Source organism: Pagrus major, chromosome 18, assembly GCF_040436345.1.
Source record: "Pagrus major chromosome 18, Pma_NU_1.0".
Classification (NCBI taxonomy): domain Eukaryota; kingdom Metazoa; phylum Chordata; class Actinopteri; order Spariformes; family Sparidae; genus Pagrus; species Pagrus major.
Genome location: NC_133232.1, coordinates 32,963,761 through 32,991,588, shown reverse-complemented (window position 1 = coordinate 32,991,588; position 27,828 = coordinate 32,963,761). Strand labels below are relative to the sequence as shown.

At 41.7% G+C, this 27,828-nt stretch overlaps 2 protein-coding genes across 2 annotated transcripts; both read left to right on the top strand.

Annotated features, from left to right (window-relative positions):
* The first annotated feature begins 2,535 nt into the window (after positions 1-2,535).
* sfxn5b (sideroflexin 5b) lies at positions 2,536-14,305 on the top strand. Its single transcript, XM_073487588.1, has 14 exons — positions 2,536-2,648; positions 7,080-7,148; positions 7,353-7,430; positions 7,563-7,589; positions 7,702-7,756; positions 7,854-7,879; positions 8,045-8,098; positions 8,394-8,450; positions 8,584-8,649; positions 9,536-9,626; positions 9,955-10,070; positions 10,298-10,383; positions 11,803-11,920; positions 12,200-14,305. Exons 1-14 carry the CDS (start codon positions 2,592-2,594, stop codon positions 12,275-12,277), a joined length of 978 nt encoding a protein of 325 aa, XP_073343689.1. The 5' UTR covers positions 2,536-2,591; the 3' UTR covers positions 12,278-14,305.
* Positions 14,306-15,228: 923 nt separating this feature from the next.
* On the top strand, positions 15,229-27,287 carry smyd5 (SMYD family member 5). The gene is made up of 13 exons (XM_073487485.1): positions 15,229-15,338; positions 17,261-17,369; positions 18,009-18,148; positions 19,721-19,842; positions 19,943-20,012; positions 21,542-21,646; positions 21,895-21,957; positions 22,862-22,932; positions 23,340-23,446; positions 23,652-23,708; positions 23,809-23,903; positions 24,334-24,404; positions 24,882-27,287. Exons 1-13 carry the CDS (start codon positions 15,246-15,248, stop codon positions 25,030-25,032), a joined length of 1,254 nt encoding a protein of 417 aa, XP_073343586.1. The 5' UTR covers positions 15,229-15,245; the 3' UTR covers positions 25,033-27,287.
* The last annotated feature ends 541 nt before the right edge of the window (positions 27,288-27,828 follow it).

Here is a 27,828-nt window from a genome sequence, read left to right as displayed (position 1 = left end):
GATTTCAGATTGTGAAATGCTGATTTACATCAATAATTTCTGCCTTCAAGTCAAAATATAACAGCACAGGCCTGTTTTTTTGTTCAAAGACCATTTCCTGTTCAGACTGAGCAGGAAATTGACATTTTTTCTATCCCATTCCTGGTAAGATGTAGGAAAAGAAAAGTTTTCAGATCCTATCTTAGATTAAAAAAAAAAGAAAATAGTAATACTTCTGTAGAAATACTACACTATTCACAATCTTACTTAACGTATAAATTCACCCAGAAATAAAAAAATTCAGTCACTATTTACAAAACCCCAGTGCTGATGGGAAGCTGGGAGACGTTTCGTAGCCCAGAAAACATTTACAGTTGCAGCTTTCTCCTGAACATCTGGAGCAGGTGGGGACTTATTTTAAAACAAGCAAACACAAAACAAGCAATCGTTACATAAAATGTTCTGAAATGTTCTCATCAAAGCCAAAATCTTCACTTTATAAGCCGATAAGCTAAACGTGTAACGACACTGAAGGGGTGTAAAGCTTGATTTGTTCCTTGTCTTTCACATGAACTATTATGAGATATATAAATTATTGATTTATTTTTCAATTACTCTGAATGTTTTACAAACATTGTATTAGCGTTGTATTGTGACCGACCCTGCTGAGGTATTATGGGTCAAATGTAAATATGCTAGAGGTCGACTGATGTGGCTTCTTCAGGGCCGATACCGATTGTTAGAAATTGTTAGACTGCAAACTGATATTTTAGGAATGATATTCATTTGCAGTAAAAATGAAACTCAATTACAAGTACAATTTTCTTTATTCTTCCTCTCCACTACATGTAGTTACTGTGCAGATTCAGATTATTCGCGTTGTTTACGGGCTGTTCATCGTGACGTGTTATCAGTCAGACAGTGCTGTGGGACGGCCGTCGTGTGAGATGAAATTGGTTTATTTAATCTGCAATCTGACAGAAAAATCACAGATAATGACGATCGGAAAATGCTGAATATCTGTCCCTGATAATCGGTCCACCCTTAAAATATACTGCAGCAAAAAAGACTCGACAACAACATGCAGTAAAAAGTGTATCTGTACCCTCATTGTACTCACAGGATGTGCAGTACTGGTTGTTGATCTACATCCCTCAAATATTTCTGTTTAGTCACACGAGCATTAATGACTCAACACATTTCCTCGTGCTGAATGCACCTCTGAGTGATACTTTATTAAAATGTGCCTCATGATGAAGGTTTATAACAATGTGAAGCACTGAACAGACTGATCAGTCTGCACGACAAGAGGAACAATCAGAGGCCCTGTGGTGACTTCTTTCTGTTTGTCTTCATGATCCAGTGAACCTGAAGCTGAACATCAGACATGTTCTCTCCCTGCAGGCCACACCTCCTCTCACCTCCTCTCACCTCCTCTCACCTCCTCTCCTCTCACCTCCTCTCACCGCCTCTCCTCTCCTCTCCTCTCCTCTCCTCTCCTCTCCTCTCCTCTCCTCTCACCTCTTCTCCTCTCCCCTCACCTCCTCTCCTCTCACCTCGCCTCACCTCCTCTCCTCTCCTCTCCTCTCACCTCCTCCTCTCCTCTCCTCTCCTCTCCTCTCCTCTCCTCTCCTCTCCTCTCCTCTCCTCTCCTCTCCTCTCTTCTCCTCTCGCCTCACCTCCTCTCCTCTCCTCTCACCTCCTCCTCTCCTCTCCTCTCCTCTCCTCTCACCTCCTCTCCTCTCCTCCACCTCACCTCACCTCACCTCCTCTCCTCTCTTCTCCTATCCTCTCACCTTTCCTCCCCTCTCCTCTCACCTCCTCTCCTTTCCTCCACCTCTCCTCATCTCCTCTCCTCCTCTCCTCTCCTCTCCTCCTCTCCTCTCACCTCCTCCTCTCCTCTCCTCTCTTCTCACCTCCTCTTCTCCTCTCTCCTCTCCTCTCCTCTCCTCTTCTCCTCTCTCCTCTCCTCTCCTCTCCTCTCACCTCACCTCCTCTCCTCTCACCTCCTCTCACCTCCTCCTCTCCTCTCCTCTCACCTCCTCTCCCCTCACCTCCTCTCCTCTCATCTCACCTCACCTCCTCTCCTCTCCTCTCCCCTCACCTCCTCTCCTCTCACCTCACCTCCTCTCCTCTCCTCTCCTCTCCTCTCCTCTCCTCTCCTCTCCTCTCCTCTCCTCTCCTCTCCTCCCCTCTCCTCTCCTCTCCTCTCCTCTCCTCTCTCCTCTCCTCCCCTCTCCTCTCCTCTCACCTCCTCTCCTCTCACCTCCTCCCCTCTCCTCTCCTCTCCCCTCACCTCCTCACCTCCTCTCCTCTCCTCTCCTCTCACCTCCAGGCTCAGTGGATCATCTGTTATCTCTCCCCCAGGATCAATCGGAACAGTTATGCAATACCTTTTTTTTTTTTTCTTCTCTCCACCTTATCGATTATTTGGGATGTGTAGTCACGCGCTTCAACTTTGCCAGTGTTAACGCAAACGGGAGGACTACACATCCCGTCATGCACCGCGGCTCGCTCTCGCTGCTCCACTAGTTTCACACAGTGAGTGTAGTTCGCTCCACTTGGAGATCCGCTCATGATTCACTTCATTAATAAATAAAGAGTTGGGTGTCATGGCGGAATCTGCGGCGTGTCCTGCTTTCCAGCTCGGGAGACCCCGATACGAGCAGGTGAGTCGTGTTTCTGCTCTGTTTCAACATGTTTGTTTTAAAGGCTGTCGGGCTGAAAAACAGCCCCATCCTCCTCCTCCCCCTCCTCCTGCTCCTCTTCCTCCTGCTGCTGCTGCTCTGGATGCTGCTGACACAAAGTTGCCTTTGATCCGCGATCTGCTTCTTTGTTATGAAACCGCAACAACTTCCAGCCGATAATGAACTTTGTGACTGTGATCGGACCGGTTCCGAGCCGGTTCCGGTTGGACTAGATGTCTGTCGGCGGTGTTTTTATCACCTCCTCCGCGAACGATGGTATCAGAGAGTGGAGGGTCTGCAGCCGAGACACTCAGTCTGTCTCGATACAATCTGTAAATGTCATTGTGTATTCATCTTTTCTTTGTTGTTGTTGTTGTTATGAAATATCTATTTATGCACCATTTTGGCCATAAATCTGATCCAGATCACACTTTCACCACCTCAAGTGTTTCTTCATTCAAGATGCTCTGCAGAGTGACTGTCCACCTGTGATAGATGAGATTAATGGCCTGTCCGTCCTCATCTTGAGCCCATTACTCAATTTTCCGTCTTCAGAAAATGAATTTTGCATCGTTCAACCCTGAAAGATAATGTGACCTTCACGTTAACAGGGGGAACCTCGCTGCAGTTATCTCAGGCTCCTGTCGTTCATTAAACAGCAGCCCTAAAGGAGATTATTTACCTGATGGTGTCGCAAGGACTAAAGTCCATATGGACGATTGGAAAAAATGGGAGGAAAAAAGGAAAAAGCCGAAAAGAAAGCAACTTAAACTGAACACGTTAACTGAACATGCCTGCTAGAGGCTGGCCCAGGGGTTCAAGGGGTCCAAGGGCCCTCGGCCGGAGCCTGAAGGCAACATTTCTAGTTGGAAAGTCAATCAAACCACAAAGAGATGCAAAAAGAGATGCACAGAAAACTGCAAAATGGTCAAAAAGACGTGCAAAACGATCACTGGCGATGCAGAATGGCTACAAAGATACACAAAATAACCATGCGAGACACAAAATGAGCCACGAGACATACAGCTACAACAGTGACAATGATGATGCAAAAAGACAACAAGTAAACACGAGACGACCGCAGACTCAAAACAGACTGATGCAAAACAGCTGAGCGGAGATACAGAACCACCTTAGATAGACCCAAAACAACTACAGAAAGCTGAAAACCAACTGCAAAATTACTACACAGAGATGCAAAAACACCCCAAAGAGACTCAAAACAGCCACAAATAACAATGCATAAGAGATGCAAAAAGACAACAAAGAAACACAAAATGACAACAAAGACTCGAAACAGCCACAAAAAGATGAAAACCAACTACACAGAGACGCAAGATTTTCACAAAGAGAAGCACATCCTCAGAGACTCAACACAACTGCACGAGGACAATAAAGAGATACAAAACGGCCACAAAGAGAAGAAAAAACACACAAAAGGACTAAAAACAGACACAAATAAGACCACAAATCAGCCACAAAGAGACTCAAAATGTCCACAAAAAGGTACAAATCAACCACAAAGATACATGAAACAATACATGCAAAACACACGTGTGCCAAATGACACAACTGTAAAATGACTACACACAGACTCAAAACAATGACGGGATGCAAGAGAATCAGAACGACCACAAATAAAGATGCCTGACAACCACAAGGACACAAAAATAAAAACACAAAGAGAAACAATACAACTCAACAAAACGGATCCTAAAGAACCACAAATAGACACAGAGTCATTTGGTTTGTGTCTCCGGTGGTTCTTGCTCTGATGTCAGAGGGGTGGAGGGGTTTCATGTCCGGAGGCCTGTTGGTCCATCATCCACGCATGAACACACCAATTAACACAGGATGTTTCAGCCTAAACAGCACTTTATTTACAGCCTTTGTCTCATGCGATCGCCATCGCAAATTCTACTTTGAGATCACAATAATTGTGAGGAAAAGGGTGTACTCTACTGTTTTCTAGTACAAAATCTATTGGACCCTGTTAAACCTTTTTATCTCTCCATCTGCAACCTGAAGTTCACGTCGGTTTGATAAAGGTGCTGTAACACTTTCAGTTCCTTACGTCAAAGCGGTTAAAATTAGGCCAGTCCTTGAATCAGCATGAACCTCGCTCAGTTTGTCTGTGCTTTTCTGCCGCGCTCGTCTCTGCTAGCCTTGTTGTGTACTCTCCAGGGAGCTGAGGCTCATGCATAATTAAAGCCGGCTTCTCACATGGATCCTGTCTCTACCGCACACTTGCAAAACGGCACTGCAGCACATATGGCCTGTCAGAGGAGGAGACGTGTGATGGAGGAATGGCAGGAAAACGCAGAGATACAGTACAGGAAGATTTACATGTACAGTCTTCAGCAGGACTGGGTGTTAATTCCTGTCATTTCAATTAGGACTCGGTGCCGAACAGATAATTAAAATATAGAGGGGTTTGTTCCACTGTCTATCCACTGTGTTTTCTGCCCTTCATAACTGATAAATGTCTCCGAGGGAATCTGATTGAAGCTGCCATGTTTTCGCCCATCTGGTTTGCCAAAGAGACTCTTGGCATAAACTGCTATAGGGCTTTTTCAGACTGTTGGCACACATGCCTAGCAATTGGCATGCTGATGAAGACAGTGAGGGGAACAGAAAACAGGGCGCATGACCAGCAGCTCCAGGCCTCACTCGGAGGAATGTGTTTGTTAAATGTAAAGTTACTCACGATTGTTTGTGCAGTTTCTTAAATTGTACATTTTGGTTTTACATCTCAGTTGTATTTTGTTCCATTGTCGATTTAGTATGGCAAATACTCTGTCATCCGCTTTTATACGTTTGATAATTGGGCGAAATGTTGTTAACATGGCCTGGATTTGTGTGTGGAAAACATGCCATGCCAAGAATCTGAGCTCAAAGGTCCTTTTAACTAATGATTCAGAGCCTTTAACTGCACCTCACTTCATTTAGCAACCAGAGCAAGGACCCATTGTCCTGCATGGATATTTAAATATACAGTTACTCAAGTACTTACTCAAAATCTGCTTTCAATCAGGGAGTGAGATGAGAAGATTGACTCTCATGTCTGTACACAGGATATGAAGCAGTCGGTTATGTTATCTTAGCACAAAGATTGGAAACAGTGGTAAACAGCTAGACTTGTTCCACCCAAAGATAACGAAATCCACCTATTAGCATTAACCTCTTGTTCTTTTGCTTGCGCTAGCTACCTGTTTTCCTGTCCTTCTAGTCTTTGTGCTAAGCTAACCATCTCCTTGCTGTAGTTTGATATGTATGGTACCAATCTTCACATCAAACTCTTGACAAAACAAATACTAACCATATTTCCCAAAATGTTAAACTATTAACAAATCGCAGCTTTTACATGGGCATAGCTACCACTTAGGATACAGAGGTGTTCATTATCATTTCTTGGGTATTTTAGTGACCTAAAGAGTTAATATGGCTTTTTTTTAAATAGAAAGTTAAGGTAGCAATGCAGTTTAGCATCCAGTCAATATTCATACTCCTTCAGTAGCTTCTTCATACGAAGTCAAGCAAGTGGTTGTTTAGTGTCTCTTTGTTGTGTAGCGCCAAGCCATAATTCAAGCAATGCAGTTCAGCTACCAGCCAATGTTCATACTCCTTCAGCTGCATCTTTATACAAATTAACTCCAGGAAAGCAGTTTAGCTCCCAGCATACACTATACTTTGCATTCTTTATTCCTTTTTCGTACTCCTTTAGCTGCATCTTCATACAAAGTTGAGCCAATGCTGCAGTATAGATCCCAGTAATTAGTGAAGTCATGCAGTTTAGCTCCCAGTCAATGTTCATACTCCTTCAGTAGCTTCTTCATATGAAGTCAAGCAAGTGGTCATTTAGTGTCTCTTTGTTGTTTAGCTCTAGGCCATAATTCAAGCAATGCAGTTTAGCCTCCAGCCACTTTTCATATACCTTCAGTTGTGTCTTTACAAAAAATACCCAGCAGTTTTCCAGTAGCTGTTCATACTCCTTCAGCCCTTGTACATGGGTCCTTAAGCCAGCTATGCAGTTTAGCTCTCTGCTTACAGTGATTTGCTGTTTTTTTTGTCCAACTATTCATATTCTTTCAACTGGTTCTTTATACAAATTAAAATCAGCAATCAACTTTTCAACAAACCTTATTCAAATTTTTAAAGCCAGCAATGCAGTTTAGCATCAGCTTTTTTGACATCCAGCATTCACACCGCAACTTCTCCAGAAAAATGCCTTCTGTAGTTCCACATTAACTGCCTCATGAAGGAAGTCTAAAGGACAAAGGATGGGTCACTTTTTCAAGCTATGTGTAACTACAATACATTGGTATTATCCATTCACAGAGGGGAGGATGGTCTGCTGTTACTGTGTGTCTACCTTCATAAAGTATTAACTACTTTTCATACTGTCTTTTCCAGGGTTCATTCCTCGGTCGTCTCAGACACTTCATAGACATCATTGACCCCAGCACGCTGTTTGTGTCTGAGGTAAAACATTTTCTGGACTGTATGGCTGATACATGTGTGCACAATATGGTTGCATTAAATATGAAACAGAAAAAATAGAGAACTTTTTACTCACACACACCTGGCTGCTTTTGTTAAATGACGAAAAGAGGTCATTGTCTTGTCCAACTTCTGCTAGTAATCATTTTTCTTGATTATTTTTTTAATCTTTTCTTTTGTCTGCAGAAAGAGCTGAAAGACAGCATCAAACTACTTGATGACTTTAAACATGGCACGCTTCCACCTGGAGTCTCTGACAGTCAGGTGAGTCTTTATCGATGTTGATGTGATACAACACAAATGAAGTGAGGCTGTATAATGAGATAAAAATAGACAAATGTGAACCTCATGATTGATTGTAGTTCTTCTCTCTAACTGCACCGCTTACCTGTGCAGCTGTGGGAAGCCCAGAAGATCAAGCAGGTAAGTGCTTCACCAGTCATAAATCAGCCCAGGTTAGCCGCACCTCCATACATTCAAAGCCTCTCTGGTGCTCCTGGCAGCATGAGGATGATGTCATGCTCTCTGCACGCAGGCCATCATTCATCCTGACACAGGAGAGAAGATCTTCATGCCATTTCGAATGTCAGGTACGACCTCAGATGAAGATCTTTGCCAAAGTTGTTGAAGTTTCTCCATCGTTTGTCAGCTTGTTTTACACTGACAATCATTTCTCCGCTTGTGCAGGTTATGTACCATTCGGAACGCCGATTGTAAGTCCTCATTTGAACGTCACACGTTTTATTGTCATGCATTTCATAGAACTGAACTTGGCTGTGCAGATACCCATTTACATGGTCGTGGTTGGAGATAGATGAAATGAGACTTAAGACTTATTTTGCCCCAAAAATAAGCTCTTATTCCCTGGTCTCATCTAGGTCATTGGCCTTCTTCTCCCAAATCAGACTGTGGTGTCTACCATTATATGGCAGGTACTGTAAACAATCAACATATTGTACCAACCATTGCATTTATTGTACATTTTGAACATCTGGTAAGCGCACTTTTATTGTGTACATGCAGTGCTTTCCCACCTGTTATGCACTGCAACAAGGGCATTGTAAAACAAAGTGCTGCTGCCCTGTTTGCTTCTTTCTGTGTGCTGTTGCTTCTTTCTTTCTTTCCTGCCTCCACCTTTCTGCTCCCTTTCCTTATTTCCCTCATCCCTTCTCTCCACATTTTCTTTTCTTCCTTTGCTCATTCCTTTAACCCTCTTCTTTCCTACAGTGGCTGAACCAAAGTCACAATGCCTGCGTGAACTATGCCAACCGCAACGCCACAAAGGTACAGGAACTATTTATTGTGGAAACCTCTAAAAAATGACAATCTGTCCACTTTTGGTCACCCAATGTAAAAGTGTCGATACAGAGGGTTTTTATAGCAGCTGTATCGCAATATTTCTCTTGCTCCTCCTCAGCCTACGCCAACATCCAAGTTTCTTCAAGGCTACGTAGGAGCTGTGACCAGTGCCGTTTCTATTGCAGTGAGTGTCTTTCTTGTTCAGTGACATCAGTACCCTCGTATCAGAACACTAAAATGCACACCTAAGTGTAAGAAAGGTTAAGATCAAGAGCGAATGGATGATTTAATATTCCATAGCTCGGATAAGATTTGTTGTGTTGAAACTTACAGACGTCTTCCCTCCTCTCAGAACCCGTGCGGCACGTACCTCGCAAATGACGTTTTTCATTTTTCATTCAAAGGTCCCATATTGTGCTCTTTTTCAGGTTCATGTTTTGGTTTTGGGTATCTAAGCCATTATTTTTCTTTTACTGTCCACTGGTACAGCACCTCTATTCACCCTCTTTCTGAACGCTCTGTTTTAGCTCCTGTCTCTTTAAGGACCCCCCGTCTGCTCTGATTCGTCAGCTCTCACAGGCCTGAGCAGGCACCGACCAGCGTGTTTCTACATCAGCTCTGCCGGTGTTTTTGTGGTTGAGGGTAGTGATTGTATAGTTGTGACATCACAACCTCATAGAAAGTCCTGACGGCTCGTTTAAATGCTCGGTGATGAATACGGGCTGTGTGGATTTTTCCATTACTTGAGCATTTTGAGACTTTCACAGTAGTCATATAGGACCTGGACCTGCTTTATTATCAAAAAAGACATGGAAACCTCACTTTCTATTATATGGGACCTTTAAGTTGCTTTGAGATTTATGGATCACAGGTGCGTAAGTTACGGACGAGTTTCTTGGAACCTGCTTACACAAGGTTTTTTATGCTCAGCATCTGTAATGAATCAAACGTAAGCACGCTGCAGGAGTGCAGGTATAAATCTAAGAACACTTTTAGAAATGAGGCCCCCTGATGTATCTGTCCTGATGTTACAGTAAGTTGCAACAACCATGTTTTTTTTGTATTCATAGGTGGGACTGAATGTGCTGATTCAGAAAGCCAACAAGCTGAGTCCTGCCACCAGAATGATAATACAGAGACTTGTCCCCTTCCCAGCTGTAGGTGGGTTTTCAAAAGGACCCTGTGTGCCAGCAGAGAGCCACATAATTACCCCCTAATTATGTGTCCCTCTGCTGGCTGGAGTCACAACATCTTACTGATGTCAACACAAATCTACTTGTTAATTGCATTAATGTCATTTCTGTATAGAGATATTTATTTCAGTGTAGTTTGATAGTGTTTTACAGCCCTGTATGACCTCACTTTTCTAAAACTGCTTTAAGATTTTAAAGGAATTAATTGTTTTCTGTGACTGCATTTCTTGTCTTCAGCGTCTGTTCTTGTCCTGTGGAATTGTATCCGATTATAAAAGCTGCCTTTCTCTCTCCAGCAAGTGCAAACATCTGTAACGTGGGCCTGATGAGACACAACGAGCTGTCCGAAGGTGTCGACGTTCTGGACAACAACGGGAAGGTGGTGGGATCATCCAAAATTGCTGCGAGGCATGTGAGTTGCTTTTTGTACACTCAGTGTACGTGTTACTGGACTGCGCTAAATATGTTTGTATATTCTCGCTGATTTTGTAAAAGTGATGGTGGATGCAAATGCATAATTTCCTGCTCGGCTCCCGTCGCTCAGCACACGTCTGATCTCTTGAAAGGGGGAAATTAAATCCAGCTCATTGCAGTATTTGAAACGAAGCGTGAACACAATGTTCTCATCTTTTTCCTCAGGCGATTATGGAGACTGCGTTCACACGTGTGGTCCTCCCGATGCCAATCTTCGTGCTGCCCCCCATCATTATGTCCTACCTAGAGAGGTTTGTACAGAAATGTGTAGTTGTCTTTTTGTCTTAAATAACTGGGAGAAGTTACTTTTATTATTGATACCGATTATTTTCTCAATTAACTAATCAATCATTAGGTCTGTGAAACATAAAATATGAAAAATGCCTATCACAGGTCATGTCTTTTAATGCCTATCGTCTGAGCAGCAGTCCAAATCCCAAGTATGTCTGTCTACTGTTAAAAAGGACGAAAACACAAAAAAAACACTTTTTTTCATTTTAGCTTAAAACGTTACTTAAAAAACAGGAGAAATGTCTGCTTATTATGCTGCAGTGATTAGACATGGGTCAGGATGAAAACACCGCCTGTATCAGTGGTTCTCAGCCTTTTTGGCCACCTCGTGACGCTTTTAATCAAAGCAATGCTGTCCCTCATCAGCGCTCACACATTTCTTGTTGTAACCTGTTTAACAAAAAGCCCTAAGAGCCCAGTAAATTGCTTATTAAGTAGAAAAACAGGTTATTGTAGCAAAAAAAAAAAAGTTTGTTGTGAAAGAAATATATTTTTGTGTTTATGTGGTTCTTACATCACTCAGATTTATCTTGAGACACCTTGTGGGGGTCCTGATGACCCACCGTCTGATGATTAAACACCGTTACAGAAAGGGAGAAGATAGTAAGAGAAACTCTACAATTAAATATAATAACTCATGCATGTCAGTCTGCCCCAAAGCTAATTTAAAAGGCAGTTATGGATAATGATTTAATGATGAAGATTTCATTCCACTCTTAGTACACTATATAAATAATGTTATACCATAGAAATATATAATCTGCCTTTAAAAGAGCTTAAAACTGTAAAGTTAAAGCTAGCTGGTGACAAAGACATAGTTAGTCTTAGATAAAGCTTCTTCTGTTTCCTCCCCGTTTCTTGTTCCTGAAATTGTTTGCAGCTCAGCTAACCTGCCACAAAAACCCCTTTACTTTCAGTTTCCTCCTGTCCTCAGTTAGCCTCTTGCTCTCTGTCTTTGTAGGGAAGAAAATATATTGTAAATATTAATGTGTGTAATAAGCCAGAGCTAACATATGTTGTGCCCCACTGGGTCTAATCAGCATGTGCTCACTCATAGATCACAAAGAGGAACCGGCTCAAAAGCTGAAATGATAAAGCCTTTTGTGTTTTCAAACACAAAGAAGTCTGAATAAAAATAGAACTTCTATTTCTGTGTAATTAAACAAAAGAGGATATGTTCAGTCTGACTCATTAAACCAAGAACTGGGACTTTCACACAGACAGATAAATCTCCCACCCGCTAATTGTGGAAAATAGCTCCCCAAATCCGCACATGATGTTTTTCTCCGTATCCAAAAATAACTCGCAGTAGTCACCCGGGATCGATCCACACAGAAGGCTCATGGTTTCCTTTTTTATCACTGTCTTGACTCGTGTAGGCTGCGATTTCTGCAGAGCAACCGCAGATTGTTGCTGCCCATCCACAGCGTCGTGTGCCTGGTTACCTTCGGCCTCTCGCTGCCCGTGGCCATCAGCCTGTTCCCCCAGATGTCTCAGGTACAGTGAAGCGTCGGTTCGGCTGCCTCTGTGCTGCAGATTCAAGGCCAGATGGCTGAGGGAGCAGCTGGGTAGAAATTCAAATTACTTATACGTCACTTGAAATGCACATTTGACGAGCCTGTGTTCACCTCTTGCTCCAGATGTCTCCTCCAACGTCTAATTAAAAAAAGCCAAACGGGTTTCTCCAGGCTTGAAGTCAGACTCGGAGAGATGTAGAGCTAAATTTTTTTTACCTTTAGTCTTCATGTTTGTTTTTCTTTTTGTTTTTTTTCGCAGATTGAGGTGTCTCGCCTGGAGCCGGAGATCGCCATGGCAACAGATTGTAAGGTGGTGACCTACAACAAGGGTTTATGATGGATGTTGGTTGGTGTGGGAGAGGAGCACGGAGGGCAGGGGGCGAGGATGGAAATGAGGCCGCGCTCTCGATAGGAGAAGCTTCAGTAGGGTTCCTCCATTATAGCCGAGCCTGTAGATCATCGCGTACTAACTCCGGCTTTCTAAACCTGTTTTTTATTTTATTTTACATCTCGAGAAGCCAGCGATTATTATTGAGTCATGGTTACTTCTGACTGGCTTGAAAAATGAAGAAGAAGCTGTGTATATAGAGGATGAAATATGAAATCATGTGAAATCAGTTTTGTTTTTTAAATTAATACAATTATTTTAATATGTACAATACAGTGTTTCCCCACACACAGGCTATACTATGCTGCCCACTCAATCGTAGTTCGTATTTGCTGCTATTTCACCCAGTGACAAAGGTTTTAACTCTGCAATAACTGACTTTTTGTCCACTTGGGAGTCTGTAAGCACATGACTGATATATTATCACCTCCAGCAGGTTTACTGAACAACATGGCATTCGTTTGGAGTTTTTGTCCACCTGGCAAATGTGAATCCAATATACTGTACGTGAATCCACCAACTCCTGGAGAAATATTTGTGTATTTAGTTTGCTAGTCGCAAACTCTGCTAGTCTGCCTGCTGTTTGATTTTGAGAAGATGATGCACAGTGTGTTTTTTTTGTGCTTGCTGGGCCAATCAACGAAGCTGATGAGAGTAGTGAGAGTCAACCTAAACAATTAAGTTGTGAGCTGGGTGAAAGAAACTCTTTTCACATACAGGTACAGGTCATACTATCAATTAAAATACAAATATTGACTTTAATATTATCAATAATTATAATAACAATTATGATTCAAGCCCAATATCTCCTAAACCAGTGGATCTAAACCTACCAGACTCTTTGTCACAGGTGAGACAGTAAAGGAAACAAAGGATAAACTAGATTCATTCGTTCATACAGGACACTGGGGATCATGTAATGACTTGATGAGCGTGGACGTGATGTAAATCATCTGCTGTGACCCTCACAGTCAACACAGCTCATCCAAACCGAACACCTACAGGAGATATGTGTTAGGCAGCACTCTACCTCACCATCATCGACAAGACTATGGGCACATGTAGAGAAAACCATCTTCTGTAGCCACGTTCTTAATTATCTCCATTATATCCTAAATCTACAATCCTTTGTTGGTATTAGACACAAAAAAATACACAAACATTTCTGACAAGAATCCATTAAATCTGGTTTTTAATGAAAGAGTTTGTGCTGAGTGCATTTTACAGTTGGATAAACAATCAGTGCCCTCTGCTGGACACACTAGATAACTACCTACCTACCTATTTGTTATTCATCGACCGCCAACACACGGTGCTACTGATCCATCTGCAATAAACTCATCGGCTGATTTATTTGGTTGATTTGTCAGTCATGTCCTGTCTGTCAAAGGAGTTTTGTGTAAAAAAAAAAGCCTCCTCGGTATATTTTCTGCCATAGTATTCAAAATATACTGTAAGTGTTAGGACACTCAGCGCTAACCCTGCAGTGCTGATATATTCTGATAGAAACGCTGATGAGGGAATAATAAAGGAGCGTACCTCTCGATGTGAATCCACCCTGTCAGCGGCTGTACTGTACCGTGGAGACCGTGCTGTAGACGTACATGACTTCACACACTGTTTAAACTGGTAGCCGACAGCTCGTCCTGCCCTGATAATGTGAAACAACATGCACAACTCTACTGTCTTATTTGTTTTTTAGCCAAATATTGTAAACTAAACTCTCTTTCCTAACGTGTAGGAAGGACGTTTCACTCCACTACTGACTGTTTCTTAACTGTATTCCTAATGAATTAATTATTTTGTACAATGTGAAAGTATTAACTATATATTATACTGCTGATTATGAGCTAGTGTTTTTAATTTTTTGTATAATACTTCTACAAGGTTATTAATTAAAGTTTGCGAGTCAAACAATGTAAAATATTTATCTATATTATCTAAAAAATATATAATAAATACCTTTTCTCCGCTTAATGTTGTGAAGACTTTATTTCTGGACTTCTGGACACATTGTTTTACTGTTTGCACCATTTACTGTACATTACTTTGTATTTGTCTCTTATTTCTTTTATTTACCTTAAATTTAGTTGTCATATTGATTAACATTTTAAGTAGTTTTTCACCTACGGCTGCAGAAAATCCATTTGCAGTACCTTTTGTTTTTTTTTAGGTCTGTTTTCCCAAAAAAAGCAAGCAAGAAATGCATGCCTCTCCAGCTCTGGTAAAAAACACACAAAACAGACAAAAACCAGAGCGCATCATGGTCCTCCACCACCCCTTCTACCTATAAAACAGTCTTACCTAAGTCCCAGACAAAACGAAAACAAAACAAAATGTTGATTTTGTGATTTCTTGGCTGCTCTATTTCATTTTGTGAGGGAAACTGTGTTTATTCGTGAGCCAAGTGAGGCGACCACACAGTCACCAGGCGATCAGGAGACCTGCATCAGGGCCATCCTTATTGTAAATAGCCGGACGCCTGCAGGTTTTCTTTTGTTTTTCCGTATTATCTTAACTGAACCCCTTGAAACCCCTATACACCTTCAGTTTCTAACATGTTATCTCACTAGGGGACTTGAGAGGTTTTAGAGGCACATTTCAGTTTGATTATCCTCCAGAAGAGGCTTTTGTTTACTGGTTTATCGTCCCAGCAGCTGACACTGGCCCTCCCCTGTAGATTTACATGTTTTTAACTCTAATCTAAATAAACTGAACATCCAGAGTAATCAATCACTACTAAGCTACTAAAGTAAACAAACAACAAACACTTCATATTCAGTTTCAGCTTCAGTCAGCTGCAGTAGAGCTGCTGATGCTGCTGCAGTTCCCTCGTCCTCCGGCGGGGGTCGCTGCCGCCGCCCCGCGCACATGAGCCCGTCAGCGGCGGGTTCAGAGGGGAAAGGTCGTCACAAACATGGCGGCTCCCCTGGATGACATGTTTTCCTTCTGCGTGGATCCCGGCAAAGTTGCAGCGAGCGTGGAAGTCCGATTTATAGACAATCTGAAGGTGAGCTGTGTTCAGAGTTTGTCCCAGAAAAACGGATTCAGACCGAAATCTGCGTTTGTGGAGCGCGAAGCGGCTGTCAGCGAGGATCACAGCCGGGGCAGAGCGCACACTGCCGGGCGCAGAGAGCCGTGGAGGACCGGGGGACCGGTGGATGGAGCAAATGTTTTCTGACAGGAATAGATTTGTATAGAGGCTAAAACTAGGAGAGGGTTTCTGGTTTGGTGTCTAAGTCAGGTCAGAAGAGGAATGATGAAAACATTCTGGTTTCTGTCACACTTAACTGAATGTCTTTGGTTTGTGGACAAGACAAAACATCTGAGCACATTTTATAGATTAAAACAACTGATTGGTTCATCAATACATTAACTGACAGTGAGAATAGTCCTTAAATATTAGGACTGCAATGATACCAAACACCCCCAGTGTGATGTCACCACTATATATCGTCCACGGTACAATATGTATCACGATATTTAAAAAAAAAAAAGAGATAAAAATGACTTCAACAATGTCCTTTCATAATAAATGTATAATATTTTTCGTATACAATTTCTGTTTTCCTTCTAAAGTAAAATGAAAGTATCCAGCCATGACCTACGCATGTGTAAAACGTAGCCGTTGAACTATGTATGATTGCAAAACAATCCAGCATCCAGTAGCCGTCAGCGATCCCTCCCTCCGTCTGGTTGTACAGCGGGACTACCAGGACACCCAGGGGTGTGTGACACAGGAGGACAGCCGAGAACAGGCACTCGGCCGTGGGTCCCACCGATCTCCCTCCCTGATGTTGTCCAGCGGACGACCAGAGCCACGAAAATCTCTGTCAGCGTCACTGACACATTATTATTTTCCTAACTGTAACTTCAGTGGTTGTCAAACAGCTGGCAAACACACCGCCTGGCTGTCACAGCTGCAGTGTCTCTGGGCTTGTTAGGTGAAGCAGACAGGACAGGTGGCGAAGCAGCGGCCCTGCAGACAGCCGGCCTGCAGACAGCGGCCCTGCAGACAGCGGCCCTGCAGACAGCCGGCCTGCTGACAGCTGGCCAGCGTGCTCCACCGAACGAGCCTAGAGACACTCTGGCAGCGGAAAGCGGCTCCAGAGAATGAGTGATTACCGGAGTGTCAGTGTGAACGAGTAGTTTGGGTCATGCATTGAGAACTGAACCAACAAAGCGAACCAATCAGAGGCCGAGTGGGGTCTTATGATAGCAGTCTGTCTTCTTGAGCAGTATGATTGCACCCTCTGCTGTTCAACCAGAACAATACAGTGATAAAGAGCAATAGTAGAAGGCATTCATACTGGTTTCCCTTTTGAGATCCATGAACTTTACGAGCACAATAGTCACAGTCCCCCGACGGTATCGCTGCATTTTTTTATCGCCATATTGTGAAATTCGGTATATCGTTACTTCCCTACTAAATATGAATCATATTTTCACTCGCCGCTGTCTAGTTTTGTCTAGTTTCATCCATTATCTGTGTTTCAATCCTGCAAGAAAGCTGTGATCGTATGAGGCTGCAAAGGGAAAAAAAAAAACGTTATACTTTTATAAGAAAATGTTTTTGTTATTCTCAGCTGGTGTTGATGTGAAATATAAAGTTCCAGCATCTTTCAGCACATTTCCATCTCTGCAGCTGCTCTGCTTTGACAGTGCAGAGATCGAAGGATCGACGAGACATTTAGCAGCGTTATCGGTCTGTTAGATTTAGAGCTGCAAAGATGAATTCATTAGCTTGTTTAATGTGAATATTTTCTGGTTTCTTTACTCCTTTATGACAGTAAACTGAAAATCTGTGATTTTGGGAAACACTGATCGACAGTTTTCAACATTTTCTGGCACTTTTTTTTTTTTTTTTAGACCAAACCATTATTAGTTGCAGCCTTAGTTTGTTGTGATGGTGTGATATTCTCCATGTTTCAGGGTAAAGGTCTCTTTGCCAAAAGGAGCATCAAGAAGGGAGACATCATATTTTTGGAGCGGCCTCTGGTCTCGGCCCAGTTCCTGTGGAATGCTTTGTATAAATATAAAGGTGAGATGTGAAAACACACGTAACACTTACAATCAATATTATATTGTTATGGTGATATGAGACTGTACAGTATATTGTCTTTACATTGTGTTAAGGCATAAGTTGCCTCTCCTGGTTTTAAAGGCTGCGTTACAGTACAGTGAGGATATTTTTTCCTGAACTCACCAGACTGTCCGAGCATTTATGAAGTGCTTTCCGAGGAGATTTCAAAATATCAAGCTGTATATTGTGTATCGAAATACAGCCTAAAAACATAGTAATATTATTTTTTAGGCCATGTTGCCCAGCCGTGGATGTGCACTGATAAGACAGAGAGCTACTTCCTGGACATTTTATTTCATTTTTTTAAGTAATGATTATTTTTTGGCATTTGCCTTCGTTCAAGAACCGACAGTGTAGAGAGACAAGAAACATGAGCAGTGACCATCAGGCTACAGTACTTACGGGACTTTGAACTGCATCTTGCATTAATTAATAAGCAGTGAGACTGACGCTTAATAATATATTTTTGAAGATAAAAGTATGTATATTTTATCAGAATATGGACATTTTTTAGGAGGACTTTGATTTAGAATGAAACCTTAATATTTCAGTGTTTTTACCTCTGTCATCTGCTCTGCTGTGTCTCTGCTCGTCCAGCCTGTGAGTACTGCTTACGTGCTCTGGAGACCGCAGAGGACAACGCGAGGAGACTCAGCGGCATCCCCGGACTCAGCCTTCCTCATCCTGAGCTCTGCCGTGTTCGACCAGAGCTGCACCAAGCCTGCCCTCAGTGCCAGGTCAGCGCCATCAGGATAGGAGTCGGCTCAAAGACTTGACCAATTTTTGGTTTTTGAATGTTTTAACAAAAGAAAGATCCTTTGGAAGGAGTGGTCTGATCAATTGATGATAAGAAACAGATTGATTTAAAGCTAGCTTTGGTCAGAGGGGAACTTCCACTGCATCAGTGGGGGTTGATATGACTCATTCATAGATTTTAGAGGCCAGTACTGGTTCTGTGGATCAGAGAAAACAATCTGTCCGTCTGTCTTGGTGACAGATGGAGACGAGCGTTTATCCGTGACAGTTTCTCTGTATTTGCAGTTTTGCATATCTTTTAAAGACCACACACAAGCAAAGTGACTCATGTTCCTGAAGCTGCTTATAAAGATCACTTTATTTATACTTTTTCTTTTCATAGCACTTTTCAAAAAAAGTTTTAAAAAGTGCTTCACCAAAGACATAAAATCAATACATGTAAAGTGCGAGAGAAAAAAAGCAATTAACAAATTAAGTTTAAAAAAGTTAAATACAGTACAAGCACAGAACGCTGTATTTATTTATTGATACAGAGAACCTCATTCCACCCTTAAGCAAAAGTGATTACAGTTTTTTTAAACCTGTTTTTACACATTTGGGGTTTGAATGATCGATGGGTACAAAAAGTTTTGAAGTTGGTCGGGTAGATTTTAGTTTGGACCAAAGTCGCACATAACAGTAAACAAACTTATAGATTGAGGCAGCGGCACCAGTAACTCTTGTGTTTTTGAGGTAAAATGACAAAACAAAAAGGATTTCACTCTTTAACAGCTGTAGGGATTATTGATGCTTCATGATGTTGTAAAAACACCCGAGCACTTTCAGTGGACGTACTTTAACCGGTGCATTTGCCTTCAAGGATTACGCTGCAGCCACTTAATGGGCCCTATGGTTTCATATTTTGGTTTGTAAATGACTAATGGGTATAACAACTTTGATATATCCTGACCTGTATGGAGCTCGATTATTTCCACCTTTAAAAATAAATAAAAAAACTCAGATTAATATTATAAATAACTGAAATATTTTGTTTCAGGGTTGAAATATCTAGTCTTTCTTGATCTGACCAAAGAAAAAGCTGTTGGTGTCACTAATGATGGGTAAAAGAAGAGTAACAAATGTTTGCACCTTGTTATTTTCAACAAGGTGTCACTCTTTTGAAATGCCGTCATTTGCACTGAGACGTTGGGGTCACTGAAGAATGCATTTAGAAAATGTGTGTAACCCGATTGTTCATTTGTGCTTTATTCAGCTGGACGGGTTGAAATGTCACCCATGGCTACAAATCCGATTACCTTCCTGCATAAGACACATATAAATAATGTCCTGATTGCAGCCACCTCACACAATTACAGTTGCTGGGTGATGATGACCTGTGATTTTCAATTAGTGGTTGAGGAAACTGAGCTGTATGAGGTGGGGGGAAGTCGCCACAAAGAGAAGAAAAGCTTATTATATGTTTGATTTAACTTGATGTTTTTATATCTGTCTCTTGAAATGATTTGTGTTTTCTGACTGATATAACCCTTCTCTCTCTCTCTCTTCCTCCTCAGGTGATGTACTGCAGCAGCGAGTGTCGACAAGCTGCAGCAGATCAGTATCACCGAGTTCTGTGTTTGGGTCCATCCCAGGAAGACCCGGACCATCCAATCAACAAGCTGAAAGATGCGTGGAGGTGAGAGAGCTTTGTGCAGATATTGTCATTGCAAACTGTCGTCAATGTTTCTTTTATGTGTCGATTCACTTCAATGAGAGATCACTTGTCTTCTCTTCAGGAGCATGCATTATCCCCCGGAGACCTCCAGCATCATGCTAATGGCCAGAATGGTAGCTGCTGTCAAACAGGTGAGTCTTTTTTAGAGGTGTGTGAGGTTAATGGGGTTCAGTTCATTCTGGTGTGTGTCTATCACTCACTCCTCATTGTTCTTTCCTTTAAACACAAACTTTATGGTGTTAAACTCTGCCATGGTAAAGACATCTTGTGACGGGTGGATAAAGCAAAACTCGGCACACGCAGTGACATCTGGTGGTAGAACTTAAAGCAACCCGTGGCACGACTACCACACCCCGCTGAATACATAGTTTTAGTTCACGTGTGCAAGAAACCTGCATGTTATTAAATCTGTATACGCCTGTTAAGAAGTGCTTCATTTCATATAAATGTCACTGTGCACTGTGTTACAGTAAAATATGTTGTTCCTAAAAGCGACGATGGAAAACGATACGAAACTTTAATGTATGTTTTTCTGGTGTAGTTTAGTCCAGGTGGTGCTCGTGTGTTTAAACCTCATGGTGTGGTGTGATGTGGTTGGAGAGTGATATGAGGCTCATTACCTGAATACATCATTACTTGGTATAACGAGGAAACGTTCTCAAACTTGTCTTTCTCATGTGCAGTCCCACATTTCTCAAATTCAAATTCAAATAGCTTTATTGACATGACCATAACAAAAATCAGCATTGCCAAAGCATTGCACTTAAAAAGAAAAATGAATCACATTTGGGGAAGTTCTGCTCGTAGGTTTACATGTGTTGTGCACTGTTTGAAGCTTTATCTCTTTAATTATTCTTATTTATTCTCCTCTCTTCTCATCCCACTAACGTGCCGATCAAATACTTTAGATGTGGACGTCATCAGTAACGTGATATTCCTCATTTGACACAAAGCTTCAGAGCGTCGGTATCACCCGCCTGCCTACCTCATCTCATTGAAAGCTTTATAGCTGCTCTAATTCATATTTTTCTATAAACAACAGATGGTTGAAAATAACATAAAAGAAGCCGTCGTAACAAACCCACAGAGAACTATCACAGTGTTTTAGTATCTTTCAGCTCTTTGTTTTGGTTTGTTCTCATTAACCTCGTGTCCAGCAGGCAGCTGAATTCTGCACAAAAGGTTCTGATGAGCTGGACTTTCCACTCCAGACACAGTTCGCATCTAGCTGCTGAACACAGTGGATATTTCCCTCAGGAGCCAAAACAAGCGTGAATATTGGACTTGCATTTATTAGGTGGTCATAAACAAACTCCAGATGAATGCTAATGTTGCTTTTTGTCTGCAGGTTTTGTGAATATACTCGCTAACAAGTTCCCTATAACAAATGTATAAGGTGGTGATCTGCATGTGTTGTGTACAGCCTGTTGTGCTTCCCCCTGAATGACCACAGGTTGTGCAGATTTTGCAGTTGCATTGATTTAACTTGGCAGAGTGAATTAAGACTGAAAAATAGCAGACACGACCAAGAGTTAAGTTCTGATTATCCTTCAGAAGACATCGGGCTTGTTTAACAAAGATATCCTGCTTACTAACAACATAAATAACTGACTGACATAATGTTTTTTAGTGATATTGGTTTCCTGTTTATGTTGTCAAGGCCAAAGACAAAGCACACTGGCAGAAGCTGTTTTCACACTTCTGCAGCCGGGCAGCTAACGAGGAAGAGGAGATCGCCCATAAGCTCCTGGGAGAGAAGTTCAGAGTAAGTTATCGTCACGTTACTTCTGCTTGAAATATGAAATTGTTGAAGTGCGAAACGTAATAAAGTCCGGCAGTTCAAAGACGATATCGTGCTCTTACGCTAATCACAGTTCTTTACAGCTGCATGAGCAAAGCATGACAGAGTTATTCCCTCCTGACAGGGTTTAATTCCCTCTGTGGCCACATGTGTTTATGATGTTTTCTGTTATGTAAAATCTAATTGTTCCTTATCTAACTTTGTTTCTATAGGGGCAGTTGGCCTTGTTACACAGCCTTTTCAAGTCGGCACTTTATGATGATCATCTCAATCGGGTGAGAAAGAAAAAGCTCAAATGTGACATTACATGTTCCTTCATGTTTCACGTAGTTTTATCAAATACTTGGCAGCTGTAGTGTTGCAACCAACAAATATCTTCATCATCGCTAGTAAAAAGGTTATTTTCCTTTTTAAATTAATAATTTGACATTTTGGGAAATGCGCTTCTCCGCTTTATTACCCAGAGTGAAATGAAAAGATTGATGTCACTCTTGTGTGTGTGCGAGTTAAATAAGAAGCAGCTGGTTACATTAGCTTAGCATAAATACTGAAATCTGTTCAAAGTTAAAATAAATAAATAAATAAATAAATTAATTAATAAATGAATAATTCTCGCTACCAGCTCCTCATGAATGTAGTTATTAACACATTATTACTTGTTTTAGAAGAAAACACTGTTACGTGATCTTTTATTTGGCAGTTTAGCAGCAGTTAACAGAAAATCAATGAATAAAACTCCTTTAACTTTAATTTAGTAAAAGTATTTATATGCTGATGTTAGTGGAACGGTTCAGATAGTGGGGACAATTTATAATAACCATCATTATTAAAGGTTAATTAAACCTGAGGTTGTAGTTCTTTAACTGTTAACAATGAACAAATGATGAAACGCTTTATAAACAATTTATTAAGCTTAAAGCTTTATAAACATCAATTGAAACTTAATGGTTATATTGCATTTAATTGTCTAACAGTCAAATAACCATTAACTTAAGTTTAATCAACCACAAATATACCATTTATTAATGATGCTTATAATAAAGTCACCCAGATGGTGAAGTCCTGCCAGCTCCAGAGCTGCTGCAGCCTGCCGGCCTCTGACCTCAGCATGAACGGGGTTCAATTAAATTAATAATCATCCGGCATGGATCAATAACTGAAGATGTGGTTGTATTGCAGTGGTTTGTCCCTGAGGGTTTCCGCTCTCTGTTTGCTCTTGTGGGAACCAACGGACAAGGCATCGGCACCAGGTAAACACTCGCCTCTCTTGTCCTTCACGTCTGCTTCGAACAGGCCCAAACCCAGCTCGGATTGGCCAATTTCAATTCAGTGTCGGGTTCATTGGCCTGGGAAACAGATGTTTACGTTGCTAACGCAGGTCTGAAATCAAATAAAACAACAAAAACAACAATAATGTACATAAAATGAAGAAATGTGATGTTTGCTGTTAAAAAAGTATTTATACAGAAAAGTCAAAAAAATCTACAACCACTCAAAATGAGTGAGGTATACTGGGATATTTTAATGTTTCACTTGATTCTGTGACATATCTGAATTTGTATTTTTATAAAACACATCTACAGTATAAGAACACTGGTGTGTTCAGAGATCAGCTCAGTGCAGAACCGTTCAAAGTGCTTCCACGTTTCTCCCTCAGCTCCTTGAGTCAGTGGGTTCATGCCTGCGACTCACTTGAGCTTCCCGCCCAGCAGAGGGAGCAGTTGGACTCTTTCATCGACCAGCTGTACAAGGACATTGAGAAAGGTCACAGTTTTATCTCAGTGTTGCAGTATTATTTAGAGTAAATTATTTTTGTCTCAGCTGAGCAGATTTGCAGTGGTCATATTGTGTGAGTGAGTGTTTGTTATTGTCCGTGTCGTAGCGTTAATGCCGTGACATTGCTGTAACTATTATGCAACCTATAATCAGATCTCAACAAAGGTTAGAAATGTGTCTCTTCTCTCCGTAGAAACCGGAGACTTTCTCAACTGCGAGGGCTCTGGACTGTTTCTGCTTCAAAGCTCATGTAAGTGACGGCGACGTCTGTGTCGCTTTCAGTTCAAAGACGCTGTTCCTGGTCACGAGGCCGTCTGACGACCCTTTTATTGCCTCTTTGACCCCCGCAGGTAACCACAGCTGCATACCCAACGCAGAGGCGTCCTTCCCCGAAAACAACTTCCTGCTCCAGCTCAGCGCCCTCAGTGACATCAGCCCAGGAGAGGTCAGCTGACGCGCCTGGGTTTGGAGTGATAAATTCTGGCCGGGGATAGACGGGACAGAACATCCCTCTCTAGTTTTGTGTGCTCCCTTGTCAGACAGTATTAGAAGGCAGAGACTTTGAGGATTGGAGTGGGTTTGTCAAGCTGTCAGAAAGATTGAGAAGCCTTGCATCTGCGCGGCACAGTAATGTCACAGCAGCCGTGTTACTTTCACAGCAAAGCTCTCCTTTGAATGCTGCCAAAGACAGGAGCGCTTTGTGTAGAAAGATGGGGGGATGCAGCAGCTTCCTGCATGATGGGGAAAAACATGAATTTGAAAAAATTCCAGTAGCATGTTCATGACACTAAACTGTAATTTTTAAGACTTCTGGGCTCAGTAACTTCATGTTATTGATGTTGAGGTTCTACTTTTTGTTTTTCTTGAAATTTCAGGAGATCTGCATCAGTTATCTGGACTGCTGTCAGCGGGACCGAAGCCGTCATAGCAGACACAAAATTCTGAGGTAAATGTCTGCAAACCCTCTGATGAGTCACTCGATCGGGGTCACAGATTCCATCTGGATCAATAAAAAGCCTTCCAGGCAATAATGAGCAGTCTCGAGGCAGAGCTGCTCGGGGTCATATGGCCACCCCTGTGCTCACACTCCTCATTGATCAGCATGATGTCAGTCCACCCTTGAATTGCACCCCAACACTAAAAGGGATCAAGTTTGTTTTGTATATCACTGAGATACGTTAAGTTTTTACTGCAACCTGTGATAGTTCTGAAAAGGTACAGCTTACACTCTGCTGGTGTGAACCTACAAGGGCCTCAAATATCTCACCAGAGGAAAGTATTATTAGCATCATAAGAATTAATTACAGCATTAAATAATCATTTGCCGTCATTTTCTGAACAGCAGAGCATAATACACCTCTTGATTAATTCAGCTGTTGTTAGAGGTGCAACAATGTGACTGGTGTAATATTTTTCTTCCCAGGGAGAATTACCTGTTCGTCTGCTCGTGTCCAAAGTGCGTCTCCCAGATGGATGAGCTGGATGTAACATCAGAGGAGGAAGAGGAAGAAGAAGGCGAGGCAGAAGGTGAAACAGAGGGGGATGAGATGGAAGATGAGATGACAGATGTCTGATGAAAGACTTGCCCATATTGTTCTCAGCCGCTCCCGTTCCTGCCGCCACGCTAAGCAACCATTGAAGCCCGGAAGAATAAAACGTGTGGCAAAATGTCTTATGAACACATTTCACCCATTCTTTGTCCGGTTTTAGAGATCAGTCACAGAGAGGTGTCCCTTAAATGAGGTGTGTGTGTGTGTGTGTGTGTGTGTGTGTGTGTGTGTGTGTGTGTGTGTGTGTGTGTGTGTGAGTGAGTGAGTGAAGTGTGTCGGTAACAGGACAGTGAAATGATTTTATTGTTCTCACTCTGCTTCAGCACACTGAGGGTTTAAATAAACTAAGACTTTAAACTGTCAGAGTTTTTCACATCCATATCGGGTAAACATTTAAATGTTCTATATGAGATATTAAACATTAATATAGGAGCAAACGGCTTCTTGCTATGTAAAGAAAGAGTTGAGCAATGGTTGATGCATTCCTGCTCACATGAAGCCATCAGGCTTTAGCGACCAAAACCATATTTTACTTGATGTTTTTAGGTAGCCAGCGCAAGCAAAATAATAATGTAACATTGATATCGGTCACTCGGCAGATCAAATAAATTGCTCCTTTCTAAGTTGAAAACGTTACTAATGTGGAGCGATGGGGAAAACGGCATGCATTGGAACAGCTGAAAGACAAACCGAACCTGTTTTGTGAGTTTTTATTTGTTTCCATAAAGTTCGAATGATGATCTGCGAGGTATAATAACTGTTTTTGTCAATGCGCTCTGGTGGCTTCGAGGAGACTAATATGTTTTTCTTGTTTCTGGTTATAGGAGACGTGTTGCTAGTGATCTGAAGTTTTGGTGCTCTAGTGTGACATCTAGTGGCAGTGAGTGTCACATGTAGAAGCTTTAAAGACTGGGTATGCTTTTTTTTTTACCCTCAGCAACAGTGTATAAAAGAGATGGAAGATATCTCTTAATAGATGATGAAACAACCACCAGTTGTTATCTTGGACGTATCACCTTAAAGCAGTGAGGTCGCAGATTCCAACCAACTGAACTCCCCCGCATCTCCCTCTCCTACGGTAGCTGATAAAAACATGAAAAAAAGAAGGTTTCCTAATTTCAACTTGGGCCGCGTCTTTCTTAAGTTTGGCAGTAGCTGAGGTGGGCTGTTCTTCCAAGGTTAGATGACCAACACATGGTATTCAGTAAATCTGATTCCACTGAAGGCAACTGTGCTTGATTGAGAACAACTGAGCCTAATTATCACATTCTGCTTTATTGGCACACAATCCCAACTTCTTTAGTGTTGGGTTTCTAAATTAGTCCAGAATCTGAGCACATGAAGTGAGTCCAAGAAAGACGTCATTAAAACTTTAGTTTTGAACCACGAGATGATGTCCTTTGTAAAGTCTGTAAGCGAGGTTGACAAAGTGACGCCACTAAAATCTTCATTTTGAACGTCTCGTCAGCGGGTGTCTTATGAACAGACGTTAAATTGACGTGTTTTTGATATGTTTTGCTCAGTGGGAGTCTTTTCATCCTATGTTAATATAAAAATATTGATTTAGAGCAGTTTTAAAGAAAAGCTGAAGGACTTGCGTCACTTGATCCAGTGTGCTGGAGCACAGAGCCAAAAGCAAACTGTCCTCTTACTGACTGCACTGTCCGACCTTCAGCTCCACTGAACTCAGTTATCATTTCTTGTACCCGATGAAAATGAAGCAAAGTGATTAAGCCAAGATCAATTTGTTCTCAGGTGTTTAATTAAGAAGCGTCTTACATGACTATGCATTCGGTACCGAAGAGGCTTTTTATTTATATTCCGCTGTAATTACAGTCTTGTCATACGGGAGGCATCCAGCCAGTGAAATGTTGTTTGGTTTTCACACCGTGATCGATGGGTTCTGGTTAAACCTTTCTTAATGTATTATGGAGACCTTGAGTGGAAAATTGCTTTGTCAGTAACTGTTTACCCTTTGTTGAGAACTGTATTTCAAACTGCAGTTCCACATGAGTGAAATTGCTGCTGCAGCTGCCCACACATGAATCAATATTACAACAATGACTGTAATCACAAATCCCAATATTTCCAGTTTCCAGACAAAGATTGGAAATATTGAATGCGTAATCCCTATTTTCTCCGGCTGGCATTCAGCTCAGCGGCGCAGGAGAGGATGGCTTTGTAGGTCGGACAAGTATAATTTAAATATTATAACGACGGCAAACAGGAGCCGAGCTGTTGTCATTTTTACTACTCTGGCATAAACCATTGAAATTGGATGTCTGTTGAGTCATTTATCTGGTTTACACACCTCCTGCCTTTGCTACAGAAGATTGTACTGGTAAAATATTTGTTCAGTCATTGCATATTAACCACAAGTCAAATTGTCGTCCTCAAGGGGGTTCTGGTCTTCACTAATCATTGCTTTTTTATGACTCTTACTCTCCGGACAGCCTTTTGCTTCAGGCACTTTTAACATGGCGAATATCTCATATCATTAATTACTAAATGGATTAATGGAGGTATTCTACCGCCAATGCCTGCCAGTCAATCACAGCTCACATTGACATTAAGTGCACACTAATTGGTGCCAGCAGATACTGGATAAGAATGAGTCAACAGTAATAGTATCTTTGCAAAGTTGAGCGTAATCCCTCTACTTCCCCCCGCTGCCTCCAGTAGTCTATGGTTGACATTTCTCCATTAACCTCCTCAGTTAACTTCACTGCCGTCCCCAGTCATTGCCGCACTCGCATCACATGCTAATTCACCCAGGATGCACAAAAGAGAAGCAGAAAAACACATTATGTCCTTGAAAGG